The sequence below is a fragment of the Sebastes fasciatus genome, chromosome 2 (assembly GCF_043250625.1).
Source record: "Sebastes fasciatus isolate fSebFas1 chromosome 2, fSebFas1.pri, whole genome shotgun sequence".
Lineage (NCBI taxonomy): Eukaryota > Metazoa > Chordata > Actinopteri > Perciformes > Sebastidae > Sebastes > Sebastes fasciatus.
The window spans coordinates 30,746,474-30,766,453 of NC_133796.1; the positions used below are offsets into that span (position 1 = coordinate 30,746,474).

Below are 19,980 nucleotides of genomic sequence, written 5' to 3' on the forward strand. Positions count from 1 at the left end.
TGGCTGGTTCCACCTTGGTACAATATTTACAAGTTACATTTGGAGAAAGGGCTTCAACTGGGTAGAAATAAACAGCTACAGAGATCTATAGCTCTGTTTATTTTTATAATATATAATGGATTATTAGAACACACCAATAGACTAACAGCTAGGAGCTACAACAATAACTAGTTCTAGCTAAAGTTACAGCCACTTCTGCAACTATTGCATGACTAGGAGGTTCCCGAACCTCAGAAACCACCAACACTCATAATGTCTGTGTTGTTAGGATAAACACAAAAACACACTATTTCATACTATGATACCAAGTGTAAAGCTGCTGCGTTTACTGCCTGACAGCCAACACTATTTATTTATTTATTTATTTAAAAAGGATCCCCATTAGCTGATACCAATGGCACCAGCTAGTCTTCCTGGGGCCCGAAATCAAGTACATTAAATTTATCACATACATACTATATACAACATCATATTTGTGTTACACTAATAACATTCAAATTTTCCAAACATATAAATTTCATATTAATTCACAATCTTCCACAACCATTTAGCCTCGAGGCCCATCCTCAGGGGAAAAGGAACAAAAAGAAAAACCATACATGACCAACACTGGACTATCGATCAGCTGCTTCAGTAATGGATTCTTAGATGGTATTTGAATGAGGATTTGTTAGAGGATTGACGGATGTAAAGAGGGCAGCTATTCCAGTGATTGATGGCACGATAAATGAGATTTAGGGTTTTGAATAGCGAATAGTTAAAATAAAGATGTCCTTAATTCTAGTCTCATTTGAGGCACCATCTTCTCTCTCGCCATTGAAGCACACATGTTGAAGCACACATGTTGAAGCACACTGTAGTAGTTGACTGATGTTGTTGAAGTAACAGCTGTAGAGAATAGAGAGCCTGAGGAATATGCTGAAGTATAATGAATACCAGTGATGATATTTTTTAATTAGCCCCAACAGGCTCTTCTCACATGATGGGCACTCATGTGACATGTCACATGCAAAGAAAGTTGCTCAGTATCATGCTATTGAGCCTGTTGAGCCAATGTTTCACACATGAAACCTCAAACTGAGGGATTATCCTAATGACTGAAATAAATCCATTTTATTTATTACATTTATCAAAACTAAGCTAAACTAGTAAGTGGGTTTTGTTTGTACTTTGTGTTTGAAGAAAAGAGAGGGCTGCAGAATTACTAATAGACTTTCCACTTGTTTCAAGTTAAATTATAGAGAAAAAAACAACAAAAGTAGCCCGTTTAGGTAAAAGCTCGTTTAGTATTGTCCGTAAATATTACTGTAATGCAGTTCGGCTGCTAATTTTTAAACATCACGATAGACTTATCTTTTTGATGATATGCATCGTTATATTGCCAAACTCTACATTATAATTAGAAATTAAATTATTCCCAAAATAGAGTTATAGTAAAATAACTTTCATTTTTGCTCAAGACACAGATACACACATTTACCTGTTAAATACAGGCTTGCTAAGTGATTAAATGACTAAATATTAAAAAACATTACCGGCATGTTTACCCCCCAACTTCCTGAATGTACAGAAAGAGGTATGAAAATAATTATTTATCAAGCTCAATTTCAGAGGACTACCATCTTCCTACTGTAGTCCCTGAATAGAGAGACTATCGGTGGAGAAAGCCACCACGGCCCCCATGGTCATGTAGAAGACTTACTGCAAAAGCTGAAACCACACTCACAATCCTTAGGAGAACATTTTGGTTGATGACTGAGAATAAATGTCTAAAATGAAAAAGGTTATCAAAGTTGGACATATTTGAAGAATAGAGTAGTCGAGACGAGCCCACTGGTGTCAGTTCATATCCGTTCTTTAGACATACAAATGAGTGGAGATGTTGATATCAAGTAGTCCGTTTAATAAAATAGATTTGCAAGCAAAATACACCTGACATTTCTGTGTTAGCACTCAGTTGTTTCTCAGCTAATTTTGATGAACATTGTTTCTAACCATACTTTCTTGGGGCTGTAACTGTACCACTAACACATGTTAACTTCTCCCAAACCAGACTGATTTTAAATATCCATGATCAAGATTATTACAGCTGCAGAAACATCAGTCTCAACGTCTACCTTTTTAAAAAAAAAATAATCAGTTGTACAGTCATACATCTGTTCTCGTCTGCCACACAGTTATTAAAATGTCATTCAAGCTGCTACGTCGCATTGCATTGCCAATGGTAGAAAAGGAAAACATCAACCCAAAGTGGAATGGCTACAAAAGGGAGCAAAACAACGTTCCTTGCACTTATCAGTGACAATGTTTAGTACATACAAGTCATCTAGGGGTGTCACAGTTGCAAGAAATGAGCATAAGGTAAGCAGTCTATTAAGCTTTTAAAAACTAGACTTGGCTCTTAAAAAAAAAAAAAGGAATTACTAACCACAGAAAAAGAAATACAAATATTAAATATTTCTTATCTTGAATTGGCTGTGATTAACGGCAGTATCATCTTCCTTAAAGTTGCCCGTTTCTGCAATCTTATGACATTTTTGATGATGTATCAGTGACTTTCAACTTGGGCCTAAATGTACTTTTCTCTAAAAAGTCAAACCCAAAAAGCCACTTTTCATCGAGGGTTTCTGTCATAACTGAGAGGTACATGATGCTCTTCAGTGAGGATATGAAACATCGACTGGAATTATGGTAAAGCAAAGTCCACATTATGGATGCACTGCTATCTATTTAGCAACTTTTACTCACACGGTGTCTAAACAAGTAAAACAAAAAGGCTTTGAAGGAAAAGATGAAAAAGTGTACCCAGATCTTTTAGAAAACTATATTCACACAGTCTATCACATTAAAACATTTTTAGTGGACTATATCATAGAAATATACTCAGTCAGAGGAGATTTCGTAATTTATATAATGTAGCGTAGCCGCTTGATACTGCTGTCAATTACAGCCACCTCAAACTTGAATGCACGCTAATGTATTTTTTGGTAGGTAAATCCTTATTAAAAATCTTTTTTTTTCCACTCATCCAACTCTTTATCAATACATGATTAAAAAGCAAATCTTAAATTACAACAGTGATGTTTGTTTCTGTGCAGGATGCAAGTGTTTGTAATCCTAAATGACGAGAATTAAAAATGAAGATGTGATCGGGGGGGGTCTGTGTGTGTGTGTTTACAGGGTCGACCCTCACATCCATCACCGGTCCATCATGCTTAGGATCATCTCAGGGGTGAGGTCTCCGTTAGGTGGGGCAACAGGCGGCGCCATCTCCGTTGCGGTCCCCTCTTCCTGGGGCACCTCCTCCAGCGTGATGGGAGACTTCCCTCCGCCGACCACCACCTGCTCCACGGCCTCATCGTTGCCGTCCTCCTGGTCATCTTGATCGTCCGCGACCTCCTTCTTCACAATTATGTCATCCACCTCTCCAGTGGCCTCGTCCTCCACACGGATGATAGCAGCCGCTGTTAAGAGAGTTTCAGGTCAGTTTCTGGTACTACCAGACAGCGGGGGGAAACAACATGTAGAGCCGGCATATTTTCACATCTAACTCTGTGAGATAAGGGGATTATTTCGACCAAACCAGAGTTGGTGATTGTTGGAAAGACTTAAGACGAATGAGGTGTTTTATAATGCTCTGCTGCTAGAACAGCTGATCTCTAACATAAACAAATACACGTGAAAGATGAGGCAAGTGTCCTCGGGTATGGAACAACATTACTAATGTGAAGGCTGAGCGGCGGGGGAGTTGGGGGCAATCCCACTCGGGCACAGTACGAATTAATCTTACATAATATGAAAACGCCCTTAATATTTTAGCTATGCAGTTATGATCAGTCAAACAGTCTATTAGCACAGTGGTTTTTAAACCTTTTCAAGGACCCCTAAACTGACACAAATTAGACCACGGAGCCCCATTTGATTCCCGGGGTCCCCCATCGAACATGATTTTTGCTTTTACATGTTTTATTACAGAAAGTGTATGAAACCCATGATCAAAATTGTCATAAGATAACTTTATTAATACTGAAGGAAATTCTTTTGCCAGAGATAGTTCAAATATTACAACAACCTAAGAATAAAAAACAGTAATAAATATAAAGTGTATGAGAAGTATTAACACAGATAACACAATAACAGAACAAATAAGAGAACAAGAATAAAAATTAAGTTTAATTATTTAATAAATTAAATAAACTAAAATAGAAAGTAATGTTGCATAATATTAAAAAAGTAATTAAAAAAAGTGATATTACACATGACATTCTGTCATTGTGTTACTTATGGATGGAATTATAGTGAAAATAAATTACCATTTTTGCTGGGGACCCCCTGGAACCCCTTACTTTGAAAACCACCGCATTAGCAGCTATCGAGTCTCACTTTGTGTGGCAACACTTACTGTCTGGTTTGCTCTTTGGGGGACGTCCACGTTTCCTCTTGACTGGTGGCTCGATAGGGGCTGGGATAGGGACGACTGGTGGGGCCTGCTCAACCTCAATCTCACTTAGCTCGTCTTCCTCCTCTATCTCGTCCAGTTCATCCTCTACAGGTGAAGGAGTAATGAAATCAAGCAGATATTAATTACATTTTGATATAAGCACATTTGCCGACAATCTTACTCCATAAAACCACCACTACAATACATGCCGAACTACATCCTGGTTGGGTTTTATGTGCCAACTCAGTGATAAATGTGCTCGGTCCTGTACAAACTTCAGTAACCAAAACTGGGAGGTTATCAAGACTGCAAAGTCCCATAGGCCAAAACAATATACTCCTGATGAACATTTTGAGCACACTGAAGGCCTTTGCACACCAAATCCATATGTTTCGTCCGAAATAGTGGCACGTTTAAAAATAAATACAACCTCACGTTGTGTCAATCAAGTTTACCAACCGACTCCGAACCTTTCATCAGTCATAAAAGTGTTTGGAACAGGTTTGATTTTCTGTGTTTTTTCGCATCCGTCAAAAGGCAAAAGAGGGTTGTTTGACCACTCAGAGCCACCGTCCATGCAAACGTCATCATCCAAAATGGCATAATGAATATTCACTTCGTCTGCCAGCACAAAGCACATTACAATAAAGAAATTTAAAAAATAAATAGAGCAGAATTTACAGATAGATCGTGGCAGGTGATTGCAGAACAGCTTGGAATCGGGGATGGTTGTAAAACTAGGATGTACGAAAGATTAGGCCGTTGTGATTGTGCTCTAGACAGCTGGCTTCTTGCTAATGTCATTCATTCATTAGCCCTGTTTGGGACTAGCGCTATCCATTGCACCCACATAATTTAATTCAGTTTTGTCTTGTATTGCGCATTTTCGCAACGAATAGAATAATAAAAACGCATCAGACGTAGCGTAAAAGGTTTGTGTGTGTGTAATGTTTTTTTTAAAATCATATGACGGATTAAAAAATGCATACAGAAAAAAAAAGGACTTGGTGTGCAAAGGCCTTTAGAAAGTAAAATTAAAGTCACAACTGACCATGGCAAGTTTTTACCTCCAGATCAAATGATAAATGGACTCCTTTGACCTAGTTTGACAAATTTCATGACATATTCTGGTGTCAAATTGATGGGCCGCCACACAAAATAACATATTTGCCACGTAAACAATACCTGTGTCATCCTCGTCTCTCCTAGACTGCATCTTCCTCTTCCTGCCCCGACGAGCCTTTTTGGGTGCGGGAGTTCCATTTTCTTCTTCGACTTCGCCATTGCAGCTCTCATTGTGACGCAGCATGGTGTTCTGTGGAGCACACACACAACCATTACAACTCAGTGACACTCTGTAAAAAACAGGCGTGTGTGTGTGTGTGCTAAAACTCAGAGCTCAGTCCTACCCTGCGGGTGAACGTCTTGCTGCACTTGCTGCAGACGAAGGCAGTGGGGATAAAGTTGGGATCATGGTAGCGCTTGAAATGCATGTCCAGAAGCTGCTTCTGCCTAAATGTTTTCTCACACTGGCTGCAGGCAAACGGCTTCTCCCCCGTGTGCGTACGCTTGTGCATTACCATGTGGCGTTCCTACGAGGGAATACATCAGAGAAAAAATATTATTTAGCATTAAAACAAATGAACACTTCAGAAGTGCTTCATATTCCACTTGACACACACCTGTCTGCAGCAGTAGTCACACTGTTCACACTTGAAGCGCTTCTCATTCTTGTGGGTCTTCTGGTGTTGGATGAGAGCGTATCGCTCATGAAACACGGCATCACAGTAGCGACATTTCTTTCCCTTCTCAATAAATGAGTGCTGCTTCCGCAAGTGAACACCTGGAATAGAAAACAGCAAATACATTTATATAGGGCACGCCAATACTCTAATGACTGGGACTGGTAAGTTTAGACAATATTTCTATTATAAAATCTGCAAGATGTGATGCAACATGATTTCTCTTACAACCATAGTTTATATGGACATACTTCATGATCTAACTTACCAAGGTCGCTCTTGCGTGCGATGACAGTATCACAGTGTGGGCAGTGGAACTTGGCCACATTCTCCGTGTGTTTCTGCAGAATATGCATTTTCATGGTGCCGCTCTGTGTGAAACGAGCATGGCAGATGTAGCACTCGTACGGCTTTTCACCTGCACCAAACAGGAGAGAATTTAGTGAGTGAGGTACTCTTCTCAAACTGGGAGTAACCTTTCTTTTAAACCTAAAGATGGTGCAAGTATGTTACCTGAATGTGTCCTCATGTGTCTCTTCAGCTTGTAGGTGTCTCTGCTAGCGTAGCTGCACAGACTGCACTGGAAGGGTCGCTCCCCTGTATGAGAGCGGATGTGCCTTTTCAACTTACTCACCTACAAATAGACAGAAAAATGTAAATATGAACTTATCCCTGGGTGTAAATTACAGATGGGATACTTAACACAGTAACAACATGTGATTACTTGCCTCCACACTGCAGTAGTCACACATGGAGCATTTGAAGGGCTTCTCGTGTGTGTGTTTGTAGCGACGATGACGCACCAACTCACCGCTGGTCACAAATGCCATGTCACAATCTTGGCATTTATGTGGCCGGGTGCCTAAAGAAATAGAAAGAAGTGAGAATGAAGGAACATCGCCATTTATTAATGAAAATATTCTATTCCTTCTTTGTCTGAAAGTAACATTACATGAAGCAAGAACACAGTGGAAGCATGGATGAAAAGTAAAGAAACGCTTGACTGTAGTGCCAACGTAATGGGAGAAATAACAATTCAAGTAAAGCTAGCCAGCTATGAGAGGAAAAGTTTAAATTTTGTTAACATACCCATTTTACAAACTGTAGCAAAATGGTTCAAGTAACAAGTATAAGTATTGTTCTTTTGCCTTACCTGTGTGTGTATTGAGGTGGTTTCTCAGTAGTGTGACCGTTCTAAAGGCCCGTCCACACAAGTGGCATTTATGTGGTCTCTCATCGGTGTGGCTCTTCATGTGTCTGTCCAGGTTGGAGCGCCTTGGACAGGTGTAGCTACACAACTCACACTGGAAAGTCTTTTTTACACCTGGACACAACATTTTAGGATTATAAAGAGGAACATCACATCGACAAACCACAATCTGAATGTGTCTTTCAGCATCGTGTTGAGATATCTAAAAGAAACGGTGTTAAAGTCTAACCTTTTTTCTTGATCTTGGTGGGCTTTGGTGGCTTCATGTTGCCCACAACCTTCTCAGCATTCACTTCTGACAGCAGCCCCTCCTGCTGCTCTTCTTCAAAGTCGTACACAGAAACGTCCATGTCACGTTCGCCGTCTCCGTAGCGCAGGCGGCTCTTCTTTCCCTTCTTCCCTCTGTTACGGATACCGGAGATGGGCTGGTAGTCTGGGTCCTTGGACCATTCTAGGTCTTCTTGTAGAGGCACAGTGGCGTCTATTCCTGCTGCCTCTTCTTCCTCCTCCTCCACCACCCCTTGAAGCTCCTCATGGACTGCATGCAGCTCCTCCTGCTCTACAGTCTCTACCTCACCATTGGCACCCACTTTTACCACCTAAAAGAAAACATTATGCATCTTATTGTGACCAGACTCTTTTCAACAAAAGGAGTATGCCAAGTCACATAACCATAAGGGACAGATCTTATGACACACCAGCACAGTCGTTTCTCACCTGGAAGCCCTCAGGCAAGGGAAGAGTGTGACAGATAACCGGCTCTGCGTCCTTGTTAGCTCCTGATGCATCAACGTAGGTGGCCTGGAGCCCCTCTACAGTTGCTGTTGTGACGGGTACCTGCACCAGCTGAAGCTGCCCAAGACTTAACGCAGCTCCCGACTGCTCCTCCATATTCACCACCTACATAGAAGAAACAACCTTTTCAACTTGATCACACCACAACAACATTTCACAACAAGGCCCGTTACTGATAGTCCAACATTAGATTAGAGCAAACTCGATTGCCTAACTCGTGTTTTATACCAACCTGGAGCGTGATGATCTGCCCCTCATCTCCACCGGTAACAGTCACGGTGCCGCCGCCCTCCAACACCTCCGTCTTCATTTGCAGCAGAGTCGGATCGAGAGCGTCCATCACCATCATCTCCATGTTCTCAGTCACATCCCCATGTGCAGCTATGACTGCCCCCTGTATCAAAGCATCTCCAGCCTCTGACAGGACCTTTCCTTCAGCGGTCTGAGTGGTCTCCATGGAAATAACCTCGCCCTCCATGGCAACGGGCCAACGAACACCTTTAATAGAAAAGACATGAATCAAAAAGTGAGACAGGCTTGCGTGGGCGATGAGGATAAATTGTGACAACTTTCCACTGCGAGTGGATTTTCCTGAGTTAACCGGGACGTTTTGTGAGAAACGCTGCGAGCTCTGAAGCTGCATTTAATCTCGCTACGGATGCACCGATACTGAATGTATTTATTGGTTACATTTTATGTTATTAGGTTAGGAGGTCAAACCTGATGTTGCTTTACACATAAGAATGATCCCAGTCACGTCCACACAGTGAGGCAGACATCTTATTAATGAAACACTGGTATCGGATCGGTACTCGGCATCGCTCAATACCCAAAGCCCACGTATCAGTATTGATATCTGGACTGTAAAGGTTGTATTTGGTGCGTCCCTAAACCTCACCTCCATTAGGCTGATAATAATAATAATAATAATAATATCAGTGGTGGATGTTTATAAAACTCCACTATGGGTGAGTGTGTTGATCCGTAGATCAATGGGGCCATTGATTAGTTTTGCCTTTAATGACCTAATCAACTAATACTTTACTTGCAGTGTTTCTCTTTCTAAAGATAAACAAAGTATAAAACACTCCCAACTACAGGTTCTTGTGATATGGATTGTCAAGCCTTAAATTGACCTGTCTACATCTGTTGGAGCCTAAAAGTTCAAACAGATGACTGCTAGTTTTGAGAAAATAAACTCAACTGAGCTGTGGTTTTAAGTGATATATATAATGCACTAAATGTCCCTGGACACCTCAAACACAACCAGTTCATCAAGGCCTCTGATCTCAGCTGACTCTTCCTACACATCACTCTTTTATTACTTAGCTATAGTTTCTCCTGTTATTTATTAGTATGATTTAGTGTGCCTCTTTGTAAAGCGTCCTTGGGTTTCTGAAAGGCTACATAAGTCTAATTTATTATTATTATTAAAGTGTAGTAAAAGTGCTATATAGAGATGGTCTCTAGCATTAATCTATAGCATAACACACAGAGGTGAAGATAATGAATGACACCCTGAGGTTGACTAGAGCACCTGGAGCTCAGATCACAACTCAAATGATCAATACATTGTGAAGAAACAAAGTGTATTAGTTTATCCTGCATAACCCCACTGTAGTGTTGTCCAACAGTGATGTAAACTTTAGAAAAGTGACGTCATCCTGTGCTGGTTACACAAAACGATAGCAGTCGATTGTCAAGCCTTAAAGTTACCTGTGTACATCTGTTGGAGCCTAGAAGTTCAAACAGATGAGTGCTTGCATTGAGAGAAAACAAACGCAACTGAGCTGTAGTGTTATGTGATATATATAATGCACTAAACTGTAGTATAAAGTGCACTATAGTGATATCTCTAGCATGTCCCCTAACACACAGAGGGGAGGTAATGAATGACACCCTGAGGCTCACTAGAGGCACATAAAGTACTTTACTACGTAGCACCTGGAGCTCAGATCAGGACTAACATGATCAATACGTTGTGAAGAAACAACCCGTGTTAGTTCATCGTGCATAATCACACTGTAGTGTTGTCTAACAGCGAGGTGAACTTTAGAAAAGTGACTTATTTACGTCTTCCTGTGCTGGTTACACAAACAGATAACAGCCGATCAATCAATCGATCAATCGATACTCTGAGTCACTCCGTCGCCTGTTTTATAACGCGTTATCTACCGTACTGTGTTACAGCTCGTTATCGGCTCAGTTCCAGTGGAAAGCGGGTGCTGTTGTTGAAGATGTAAACTACTTGAACAGGAGCTCGTGTTGTTGGAGTGTGAGCGCGAGTCGGTGTGAAACAGGAAACAAAGGGACGATAAGATGGACGTCAGGCCCCAAACTACCTCAACAACACCGAGACTCAGAGAAACAGCCATCCCGCTGCTGTTACCACCACAGAGCAGCCCAGGAGCTCACACGGGCTGAACACAGAGCTGGAGTTATAGTTTATAGAGAGATTTAGTGCGTTTTGGATAACGATAGAGGGAGACAAACACCCCCCGCCAGCGCGCTGCTCGGTAAGCCCTACCGTGACACCTAGAGGCCGGCGACGGATCCTACAAACACCTCCCCGCGTCCGGAGGTAGAGGGACCTCTTCACTTACTCCCGACTGATGCGTTCCCCCGGTATATTCAGCTGGATGCCCGCTGCATGTGGTGGTCTGCTTCAGTCCCGGTGTGACGGTCCGTACCCGCTGAGCGCCGGACTAATAGTTTTCTCCCGCTTAAGGAAGAGTGGGCCTAACACAAAATGGCGGCTGTTTAAGAGCCACCGCGCATGCGCAGAGACTCAGCCCGAGGCGCGAGGGGCGGGGCCGAGAGGCGCGAGGGCTGCTGCGCGCCACTTTTGAATCCAGCCGGGGGCGTGTCCTCCAGAGACTGGAGAGATCACACAACTACAGATACATACACATACACATATACATATACATATAAGTATATATATATATATATATATATATATATACTTATATACATATATACATATATATACACATACCCATACATACCTATATACTTATATACATATATACATATATATGTATATATATATACATACACTATATACTTATATACATATATATGTATATATATATATATATATATACATATATATATGTATATACATATATATATACATATATACATATATACATATACCCTAATTACTATGAAATTGTAATTAAAATAGTTACATTACGTATTACATTTTAACATACCCATATACATATATATATACATATATATGTATATATACATAGTTATGTTAAAATGTAATACGTAATGTAACTATTTTAATTACAATTTCATTCAATTCAGCAACATAATAAATGTTATATTAAACATATAAGCTTTTTATCAAAAATATGTTCAGATTGTAATCACCAACATTTTTATTAGTAACTGCAATTTAATTACTTACTTTTTTCACAATAACTGTAGCCTAACTGATTACAATTACATTTTGTATTGTTATTCAATTACGTATTAACTCCGTCAACTAGTTACTGTAACTAGTTTCTCCCAACACTGTTACTCCCCAACAACCTTTACTAAAGAATTATATCCGTTCTCTTTAAACAGAAATTCAATTCTAAAATGTTTCTCTAATAAAGATGCTGAGAGTCTAAGATCGAAATTCTTCAAATTTCCTATTGAACCAAAAGTGAAGGAGGTTCACTTTAAGGTGCTCAATGAAATATATATAATATACCCCTCTTCTGAATTCTTAAGAAATCGTTTTGGTTTTGATCACAATAATTGCTCGTTCTGTGATGAACACATTGAAACTACAGAACATTTACTTTATGAATGTATTTTTTCTAATGCTTTCTGGGATGATTTGCATTATTGGTTGTCCACTAAATTTGTAAATTTGTCTAATCTAACAAAGGAAAATGTTATATTTGGTACAATTGTGAAAGATGACATGGTACATGACCTGGCAATCAATTCCATAATCATTCTTGGAAAGTTTTTTATACATAAAAATAAATTCCTGAAATCAAGACCAAATTTCTATGTTTTTCATAAGGAGCTGTGTCTTTACTTTTCATCTCTGAAACATATAAAGAAAAATAAATGCTATGAAGCTTTCAATGTTAGTTGAGGACCGTAACATTACAGAGAACCCCTATAGCACTATTAGACCTATTCACACATTCCCTTACTTTTGTCTGTTTGTTTGTTTTTTTTGTTTTGTTGTTTTTTTGTTTGTTGTTTTTCTCTCTCTTCATCCACACTTTTATGCACTGTATGCCAATTTCCAGGCTTGTCTGTTCCCTTGTAGTTGTGGACTGTTCTGTACAATGCCATATTGTAATGTAAATTTCTCAATAAAAAACAAAAAAAAAACTGAGAGATTATTGATTAGTTTACTGACAAGAAGTACAGATCAACTATTTAACTATTTAAAAATTTTGTCGCATTTAAATACAGATTATAAGTAATTTTGAGGATTAAAGAAATTCATAAAATCAGTCACAAGAGGGCAGTATGAATGTTGTAGGAGTAGGGCTGGGCCTCACAACACACAGACAGTCCTCATTGTGTACACCAGCCCAAGGATTGTTATAAATGTGTCACTTACAGTGTATTGAAGATTGAATTTGACATCCAAATAATCATATACAATATATATATATGTATATATATACATATATATACATATATATATATGTATATGTGTATATATATACATACATATATATCTATATATACATATACTGTATATCTATATAATATTTGACCAGTTAAATTAGTCATTAATTAATGTTGAATGATACAAATCATTTTCCTATCTGCCACTGAAGCCAGTAGGGTGAGAATCTCCAGAGGCACCACGATACAATATTATCACGATACTTAAAGCTGAAGTGGGTAGAATTGGAATATGATTAAAAAATTTATTTTTATAAAATTGTCACTATATCCTGACAGTAGTGCATGAGACAAGTAATCTGAAAAAAATCATGTGCCTCTGTGTCCTCTGGTGTCCTCTAGTGCTCCTAATGACATCTGCAAGATTTCACAGGCTGGAGGAAAACAACCAATCAGAGCCGAGCTGGAGCCTGCTGTCTATGAGCAGCTGTCAATCACTCATGAACTCCGATCAAACGGTCAAACTAGGCAGCGCTGATCAAATATGAATCAATATTCTGTTACTGTAATGCCTATTTCTTGCCTTAAATATTTTCAGAAATATCTTGTAGTGTACTGTTTAGCTGTAACATGAGAGAGAATGTGATCTGGCAGCCATGTTGAGATAGGTTGAGGAAATACCAAGCACCGCCCACCAGTCGGAGCACAGCCAATAGGAACGCTCTCTCTCTGAAATGACCTGTGATTGGTCGAAGTCTCCCATCATGGGCTAGATTTTTTAAAGCCTGAAAACAGAGCCATGAGGAGGTGCAGAAGTCTAGTTTTCTCTCAGAACACTTGAATTACAATATGCTGAAAGGTTATTATGGAATTTTTGAGCAATGATGCCAAAAACTTTCTGCCTACTGCAGGTTTAAGTCACAATATGATCTTATTGCGAATTTAAAGATTTTGCAAGTATTTTGGTTAGATATATTATCTGCAAGTTATTGTCAACATCTGTTTTATCTAAGATACAGTTCTCACTCTGTTCATCTCAGAGTTTTCATTCACATATCTTGAGGTCAGAGGTCAAGGGACCTTTCTGCAAATGGCCATGCCAGTTTTTCCTCACCAAAATTTAGCGTAACTTTGGAGCGTTATTTAGTGTTCTTCCTGACAAACTAACATGACATGGTTGGTACCAATTGTTTCCTATCTAGTTTCATACAGTATGATACCACTTTAGCTTTAAGACTGAGCCCGCTATCCGTCGGATTTTTAAGAGGTTAATATTTTATATAATAAAAGATTGATACTTGACGGTCGTGTAGCGATACAATATTGCCACACAAAATATCGCGATACTATGCTGTATCGATTGTTTCCCACCCCTGGAAGCCAGTGTAAATGATCCATTTATATCAAAGTGTTTCAAACCAGTTTGGATATCAAGTATTCAAACACAATTCCCGTTAAACTCCCTATACACACACCCTCAGGGGAATTATAGTATAATGAAGACACATAGAGACTGGTGCTTGTGGGTGTGTGCCTGTGTTTTATGTCATGGTTTCTGAGCAAGTCTTACAGCCCATTATCAAGGCTTGAACAATCCTCTCAGGACTATTTGTTTTCTCTAGTATTGGTGAGACATCTTGCTTTGAATTACAGCCTTTCAGAGCATCTTTTCCGCATATAAAATAAATTATTAATTTGTTACATAACCAATAGAACATTTTGTTCATTTCATCTATTTCCATTGCAGTATACTCTCATGTATGTTCTTGTCGTAGGCTAGGATGCAGGGATGAAACAGATGTTAGTGTGGTCACTTTACTCCTCCATCTCTCTGCCTCCTCTTATTTTATCACCATCTTTTTCTCATGGTCCAGGGGAGGGGGCAGAGAAAGGCGAGGTTCTGTTGTCAAATCTGTCAGTCTAGCCAGCCTGGCCCCTCCTACCTCAGTGGAGGCATTACATACTGCTGCTGCTCCAGCTCTTAGCAACGGTGCCTCAGCAACAGAGCCAAGGCAACAGAGCTCCACGGCAACAGCGTGCCGTGTCTCCCCAATGGAGCTGCCATTGGGCGGACCAGCGCTCAGGCACTACACCCAGAGCAGACCGAGACCTCACCGACAAAAACTGAACTATCGTCCCAGCAGACCTCAGGTACTGTGAAGGAGGATGAGAGAGAGGTTTTTGTAAAGATGGAGAGTGAGGGAAAAGGTGGTGTGTGTGGTGTGAGGAGAGAAAATGGAAGGGAGGGAGAGATGTAATAGGGTACAGAGGGGAGAGGCAGGGGGAAGGGAAGGTTGGAGGGGGGAGTGCTGTAAAAGATGCCTGGTCCCTGCTTGAATAAGGCAGTCCCATTGTACCGGTCACCGGCTGTTTGATGAACCCACTTGGTATTTTCTGTGTGTAAGAGCATCACGACTATATGAGAGCGAGTGGTATAGTGTAGCCTGAATGATCTTCTCCTTCTCTCACTGAAAAAAAGCTGCTGCTGTTTTCATTTTTTAACAGGATTGTGTCAAAATGTGTGTGATCATCTCTCCATTTTCCACTGAGCTGATCATGTTGTCACAGAGCTATTAGGATGTAGACATACAGACAGTCACTCCCTTGGAGCCGGTGGCCAGGGAGACCAAATTCAAGCAATTCCCCTGACAGGATATCATATAACGGTGACTTCTGCTAAATTTGTGTTCTGCAGTCAACCTCCTGGTTTTTATTGCTACTTGTGGCTACAGATGTTAATATGATCAGGATGATGCAACGCTGTATAGCTGTAATTTTGATATCACATTACCTACATTGGCTGAATCTTGCTTTCATTCTGCATGTAAAATCCAGTGACGCCCCCCTCCTATTGTACGTTACTGAGCAACTGACTCCCAGGAGGCTGGTTTGTAGAGAGATTCAAACCAAAATACACCTATAGAGGCAGAAGAAACACTAGTGCCAGAGTGTGTGGGTTTTTCATAGGTTATAGGATTATGTAATGTAAAGTGGTGCAAGTTGCTCTTCAACATCAGTTTGTTTGATCTTTGGTGTGAAATGGTTTTCATGTGTGTGTGTGGTCATTAGGAGACGATAATTGAAAGTGACAATGAAGTCCTTGAGTTCATGGGGAGAGTGGATGAAGGAGTTGAAGAGTTCTTTACCAAGAGAGTACTTCCTACTGATACACCGTGAGTACTGATATTTAGCAAACCTAGATAGTAACAATACTGCTTTGATAAACGTATACTGTAGCACTCAGTATTGGTTTGATCTACAGTATATGATCCCCTGTATAGGAAAAAGCAAGATGAGGAATCTATCACAGTGCATGAAGTGGCTCCTGCCAGTTCTGTCCCTACTGCACCCCCGACGAAAACACTCAGGAGGAAGCTCGGTGATTTCTTCACCCTCAAAAAGAGACGAGGTCTGAAATCAGAACCAAGCCAGGAGGGGCGAACCAAAAAGGCCTCCATCGCTGATCTCATCCGTCCGCTCAGGGAGGTCGCCAGAGCCGAGAAAGACAAAGATAAGGACCGAGTCAAGGAACACGACAAGGAAAATGAAAAGGAGAAAGCAAAGGAACATCCCGGTGCTGTAACTGGAGAGTCAGCTGTTCAGGAGACACCTGGCGCTCCGCTGAGGGGTGAAGTGGTGCCTCCCCGCCGAGCTCTCAGAGAAGGGAAGTCCCAGTCTCTCATTTTGCTGTCTGGATCAGCGGCAGTGGGGACTACCAATGCCAGACACACTTCAAAGGTGAGTGTTAGTAAGTCATACATTCATTTAGATCAGTAGATACATTTTAAAAAGCACTCACTACTCTGCTGTTGCTGATTTCAGAAACAACTCGAAGGCCAACATAGCTTTGAACAGAAACTCCATCTCATGCTTCAACGTATTGGAGTTTCCAAAGCTCAGCCAGGAGAGACACAGGTGTGTGAATGTCTGAATTTACATGTGTGTATTGTTGGAGTCTTCAGTGTTTAAATGCTTCTTTTATTCTTGTAGAATCAGGAGGGAGAGATGAAAAAAGCAGAATCTGAAGGTATGTCCCTTTATCTGTTCGATGTTTATTATGATTAAACTGCTCTCTGCTCCAGCTTAGTGTTAATGAAGTAGGATTAATCTTTGAAGTTGAGGGATTTGAATCAAAAGGAGGGACTTTTTTAACATTGATCACGCCTCCATTAAAGAAATGTAATATCTCTTTGGGCTGATAAGACTGCTTTAGTGACATAATACTGAATTAATTCCTCTTGTCAGGTACTATCATTGACAGCAAACCTGAGCCACCACCTACTTTCTCAAAACCTCGAACGATGTCTGCGTCATCAGGTAAAACACAAACACAGATTCATTCTCTCATACAGTATGTGTGTGATAAGCAAAATAATTTGCATGCTCATTTTTTTATTTAGATACAAGGCATCAAATTCGCCCAAGCGTGTCGGCACACGAGTCAGCTGGGAAACCCGCTTTGCTTCCAAAGCCCGTTCTCAAGCCAGGTCCACCCCCCTCAACATCTGGCCGCAACACACCTGAGAACGAGCTCGCCCAAATACAGGAAGGGGAGACAAACACGCCCACTAAACAGAGTCCAACTGCAGCTCCGTCTACCCCTCCTGCACTCACTACCACCACCACCACCACCACTCCTACTGCACCGACAATCTCAAACTCAGTCCCTGACAGTTTTACAAGTACTGTACCTCCCTCTGACACAGATATATGCACTGACTCTGTTAACGCCGATGCAGCAGCTACTACAACACCCACAGATGTTACAAAGCTCGACAGCAAACCTTCTACCCCTGAAGTTACTACCACTGAGCCGCCCACCTCCACCTTTCAGACAACCCTCACAAGCACCACTACACCCACAGAGCCCCCCGCCACTGTTTCAGTTACCTCTGCTTCCTCTCAGTCCATCACTTCAGCATCCACCTCAACAACAATAACTACGCCTTCCATTACCACCTCGGGAACGGTTTCTGCTCCCAGCAATGAAAGCTTTGTTTCCGCAACAAATCTGTCAACTAAACCGACTCTCCCAGAGCTAAATGGTGTTCTCCCAGTTCATGCTACTCCCGCTGCTGCTGCCGGTGGTGATGCAGCTATTTCTGTCACCACCACAGCTTCTTCACCATCAGATATGCCACCAGCCAGTTCAGCTACTGAAGCTTGTAATGATCCCACTCGAGTCACCTCTTCTAGCTCTGTAACTTTAGTTTCATCAGTCACTGAAACAACATCTCCACCTCTTAACTCGATTGATGCAGTTTCACCTGTCGCCTCCATAACCTCTCCCTCCACCCTGATCTCTTCTGCCCTTCCTCCCACCATCTCCACCTCTTCCACCACCACCACTACGAGCCCAACATCCACCAACTGCATGATCTCTACTTCCACCATTACTCATCCAGCCACCCCTAGCCCTGCTGATATCTCCCTTCCCTCCACTTCTTCCAGTGAAACAAACCCCACAGACACCACTTCCACCAGTTTAAACCGTGCAGATACCACTTCCACCGCCAGTTCAGCTACCGCAGCTGCAATTTGCTCCCCGCTCCTGACTGACACAGACCCACCTTACACTAACGACATCAGCGCTACCCTCACGCCAACTATTGATAACTCAAGTGCTACTTCTCCCCATATGACCAGTCCGGCCCTCTCTAATGATAGTCCTGGCCAAGATAATGATCTGCAGACATCTCCTGAAGAAATATCCAGTGCAGGGCCTGCAGAAGAGAGTAAGTTTTTTAATCCTATGAGTATGTATTGTATATGTATGCTGTAGATGTATGTTGAATGGCGGTTTTTCTGTTTCTCTCTCTCTACAGTAGATGAGGAGCTTCAAAAGAGCAAGCAAACTGAGACGAATGAGAGCGAGAAAGCTGTTGATGATGGGAAGGTGAGCGAGAATGAAAATGAGAAACCAGCTCTCACTTCTAACAGCGAAGTGATAACGAAAGACGTGCAGGAAGAAAGTGTGAAACCTGAAGAAGACACAATGAAATCAGAAGAGGGAGCGGCTGAAGCTTCATCAGGGAGAGATGATGAGCTGTGCAGCGACAAGGGGGAGATAGGAGGTCAAAAACAAGAAGAGGGGGAGAAGTAATTTTAAGAATAAAGAAGTTGCTAAACACGGGACCAACTACTGTGACGGGGGCAGGAGAGGCCACAGTAAAGAGTGAGGAGGGGGGGGAGACGATCCATGGCACTTCATACAGGGACCACCATATTAGAGCAGCACACCACAAAGGGTGGGCCACTGGACCAAAGAACTGAGATCCCCTTGGTGTGATGTAATCAACAAATCCAGCAGTGTCTTTGTCCTTTTTTAACTTCTGTTTGAATTTTTGCATTGCACGTATGATTATGTACCATAAGACAACTACTGTGGTAAAATACACCATGTTTACAAGAGATGGAGAAGAGACATAGTTATGACTATTAAATGGAATATTGAATTGACTGAGTCGCTATCCTTATTTATTTCTAACAAATTCCTGTTTTCTGACGAGAAAATCTTCACTCAAGGTACACTTGCTAGCCATTTCAGGAGCACATGGTCTTCCCCAGTTGCCATGGAGATATTTTAGTTGGTTATATCATTGTCTCTGTTCAACAATGGGCTTTGGTGCCAGAATAGCCTGAACAAAGTCCATCTGCTGCAAGGAGGACTATGAAATGTTGATGAAAGCTCTGTAAAAAGCTAGTAAGCAGACCTTGAGTTAAGGTTTTTGTCAAACTACTGTTTCCAAGGTCAAGAATGAACTTTCATGCGGAAATACATATATATTCATTTATTATATTTCCTATATTTGTAAGGCCCAATGTTAAACACAAGTGTTACCACATATATGCAGGTCTCTATAGGGGAATAAAACCAGTCGGATTTCTAACTGGATGTAGGAATATTCCTGTTATGATGCTGCAATGTTGGAAAATAATCTGAAATCACAGGTCATACAACTTGGGAAGTATAACCCTAGATGTTAAATGGTTCTTCATTTTATTTCTATTTTCAATTGTAAGGCAGTTTTCAAATTAACGCAAAATTCATCTTTTGTTTTACATCACAGCACTGCAGTGTATTATGTATGCACAGCGGAGCTTTTCATAACTAAATTCTGAAATGGAAGACATTAAAGAAAACTAACATTTTCACAACTGAAATACCGCGATAAATGCTCTTTACTATCTAC

The 19,980-nt window shown here is 41.0% G+C and overlaps 2 protein-coding genes across 5 annotated transcripts; one reads left to right on the plus strand and one right to left on the minus strand.

Moving 5' to 3' along the window:
- Nucleotides 1–1,882: 1,882 nt before the first annotated feature.
- LOC141757847 (transcriptional repressor CTCF-like) lies at nt 1,883–10,939 on the minus strand. 3 transcript variants are annotated; one of them, XM_074618711.1, is made up of 13 exons: nt 10,792–10,939; nt 8,421–8,686; nt 8,111–8,293; nt 7,623–7,992; nt 7,337–7,507; nt 6,912–7,045; nt 6,697–6,817; nt 6,452–6,601; nt 6,124–6,284; nt 5,851–6,033; nt 5,627–5,756; nt 4,403–4,546; nt 1,883–3,464 (listed from the first exon to the last, which is right to left on the minus strand). In XM_074618711.1, the coding sequence occupies exons 2-13, from the start codon at nt 8,664–8,666 to the stop codon at nt 3,199–3,201; spliced, it is 2,259 nt and encodes a 752-aa protein (XP_074474812.1). In that variant the 5' UTR covers nt 8,667–8,686; nt 10,792–10,939; the 3' UTR covers nt 1,883–3,198. The 3 variants fall into 3 exon arrangements, with proteins under 3 accessions (XP_074474812.1, XP_074474822.1, XP_074474829.1); XM_074618721.1 differs by having other exon boundaries at nt 10,716–10,852; XM_074618728.1 differs by lacking the exon at nt 10,792–10,939 and adding an exon at nt 10,531–10,624.
- Nucleotides 10,940–14,684: 3,745 nt separating this feature from the next.
- On the plus strand, nt 14,685–19,246 carry LOC141757860 (uncharacterized). 2 transcript variants are annotated; one of them, XM_074618751.1, is made up of 8 exons: nt 14,685–14,938; nt 15,857–15,960; nt 16,069–16,525; nt 16,610–16,702; nt 16,778–16,814; nt 17,033–17,104; nt 17,188–18,522; nt 18,616–19,246. In XM_074618751.1, the coding sequence occupies exons 1-8, from the start codon at nt 14,840–14,842 to the stop codon at nt 18,888–18,890; spliced, it is 2,472 nt and encodes an 823-aa protein (XP_074474852.1). In that variant the 5' UTR covers nt 14,685–14,839; the 3' UTR covers nt 18,891–19,246. The 2 variants fall into 2 exon arrangements, with proteins under 2 accessions (XP_074474852.1, XP_074474843.1); XM_074618742.1 differs by having other exon boundaries at nt 14,693–14,938; nt 18,613–19,246.
- Nucleotides 19,247–19,980: the final 734 nt, after the last annotated feature.

Bases quoted from the DNA above. Each gene is read 5' to 3' on its own strand.
- LOC141757847 (XM_074618711.1), bottom strand. From the start codon at position 8,666: ATGGAGGGCGAGGTTATTTCCATGGAGACCACTCAGACCGCTGAAGGA. The intron at 7,993-8,110 runs GTGAGAAACGAC...GTTTTCTTTTAG, and splicing joins CCTTGCCTGAGGGCTTCCAG to GTGGTAAAAGTGGGTGCCAA. The intron at 6,602-6,696 runs GTAACATACTTG...TGTTTGGTGCAG, and splicing joins ACACATGAGGACACATTCAG to GTGAAAAGCCGTACGAGTGC.
- LOC141757860 (XM_074618742.1), top strand. From the start codon at position 14,840: ATGGAGCTGCCATTGGGCGGACCAGCGCTCAGGCACTACACCCAGAGC. The intron at 15,961-16,068 runs GTGAGTACTGAT...TCCCCTGTATAG, and splicing joins GTACTTCCTACTGATACACC to GAAAAAGCAAGATGAGGAAT. The intron at 16,526-16,609 runs GTGAGTGTTAGT...TGCTGATTTCAG, and splicing joins ATGCCAGACACACTTCAAAG to AAACAACTCGAAGGCCAACA.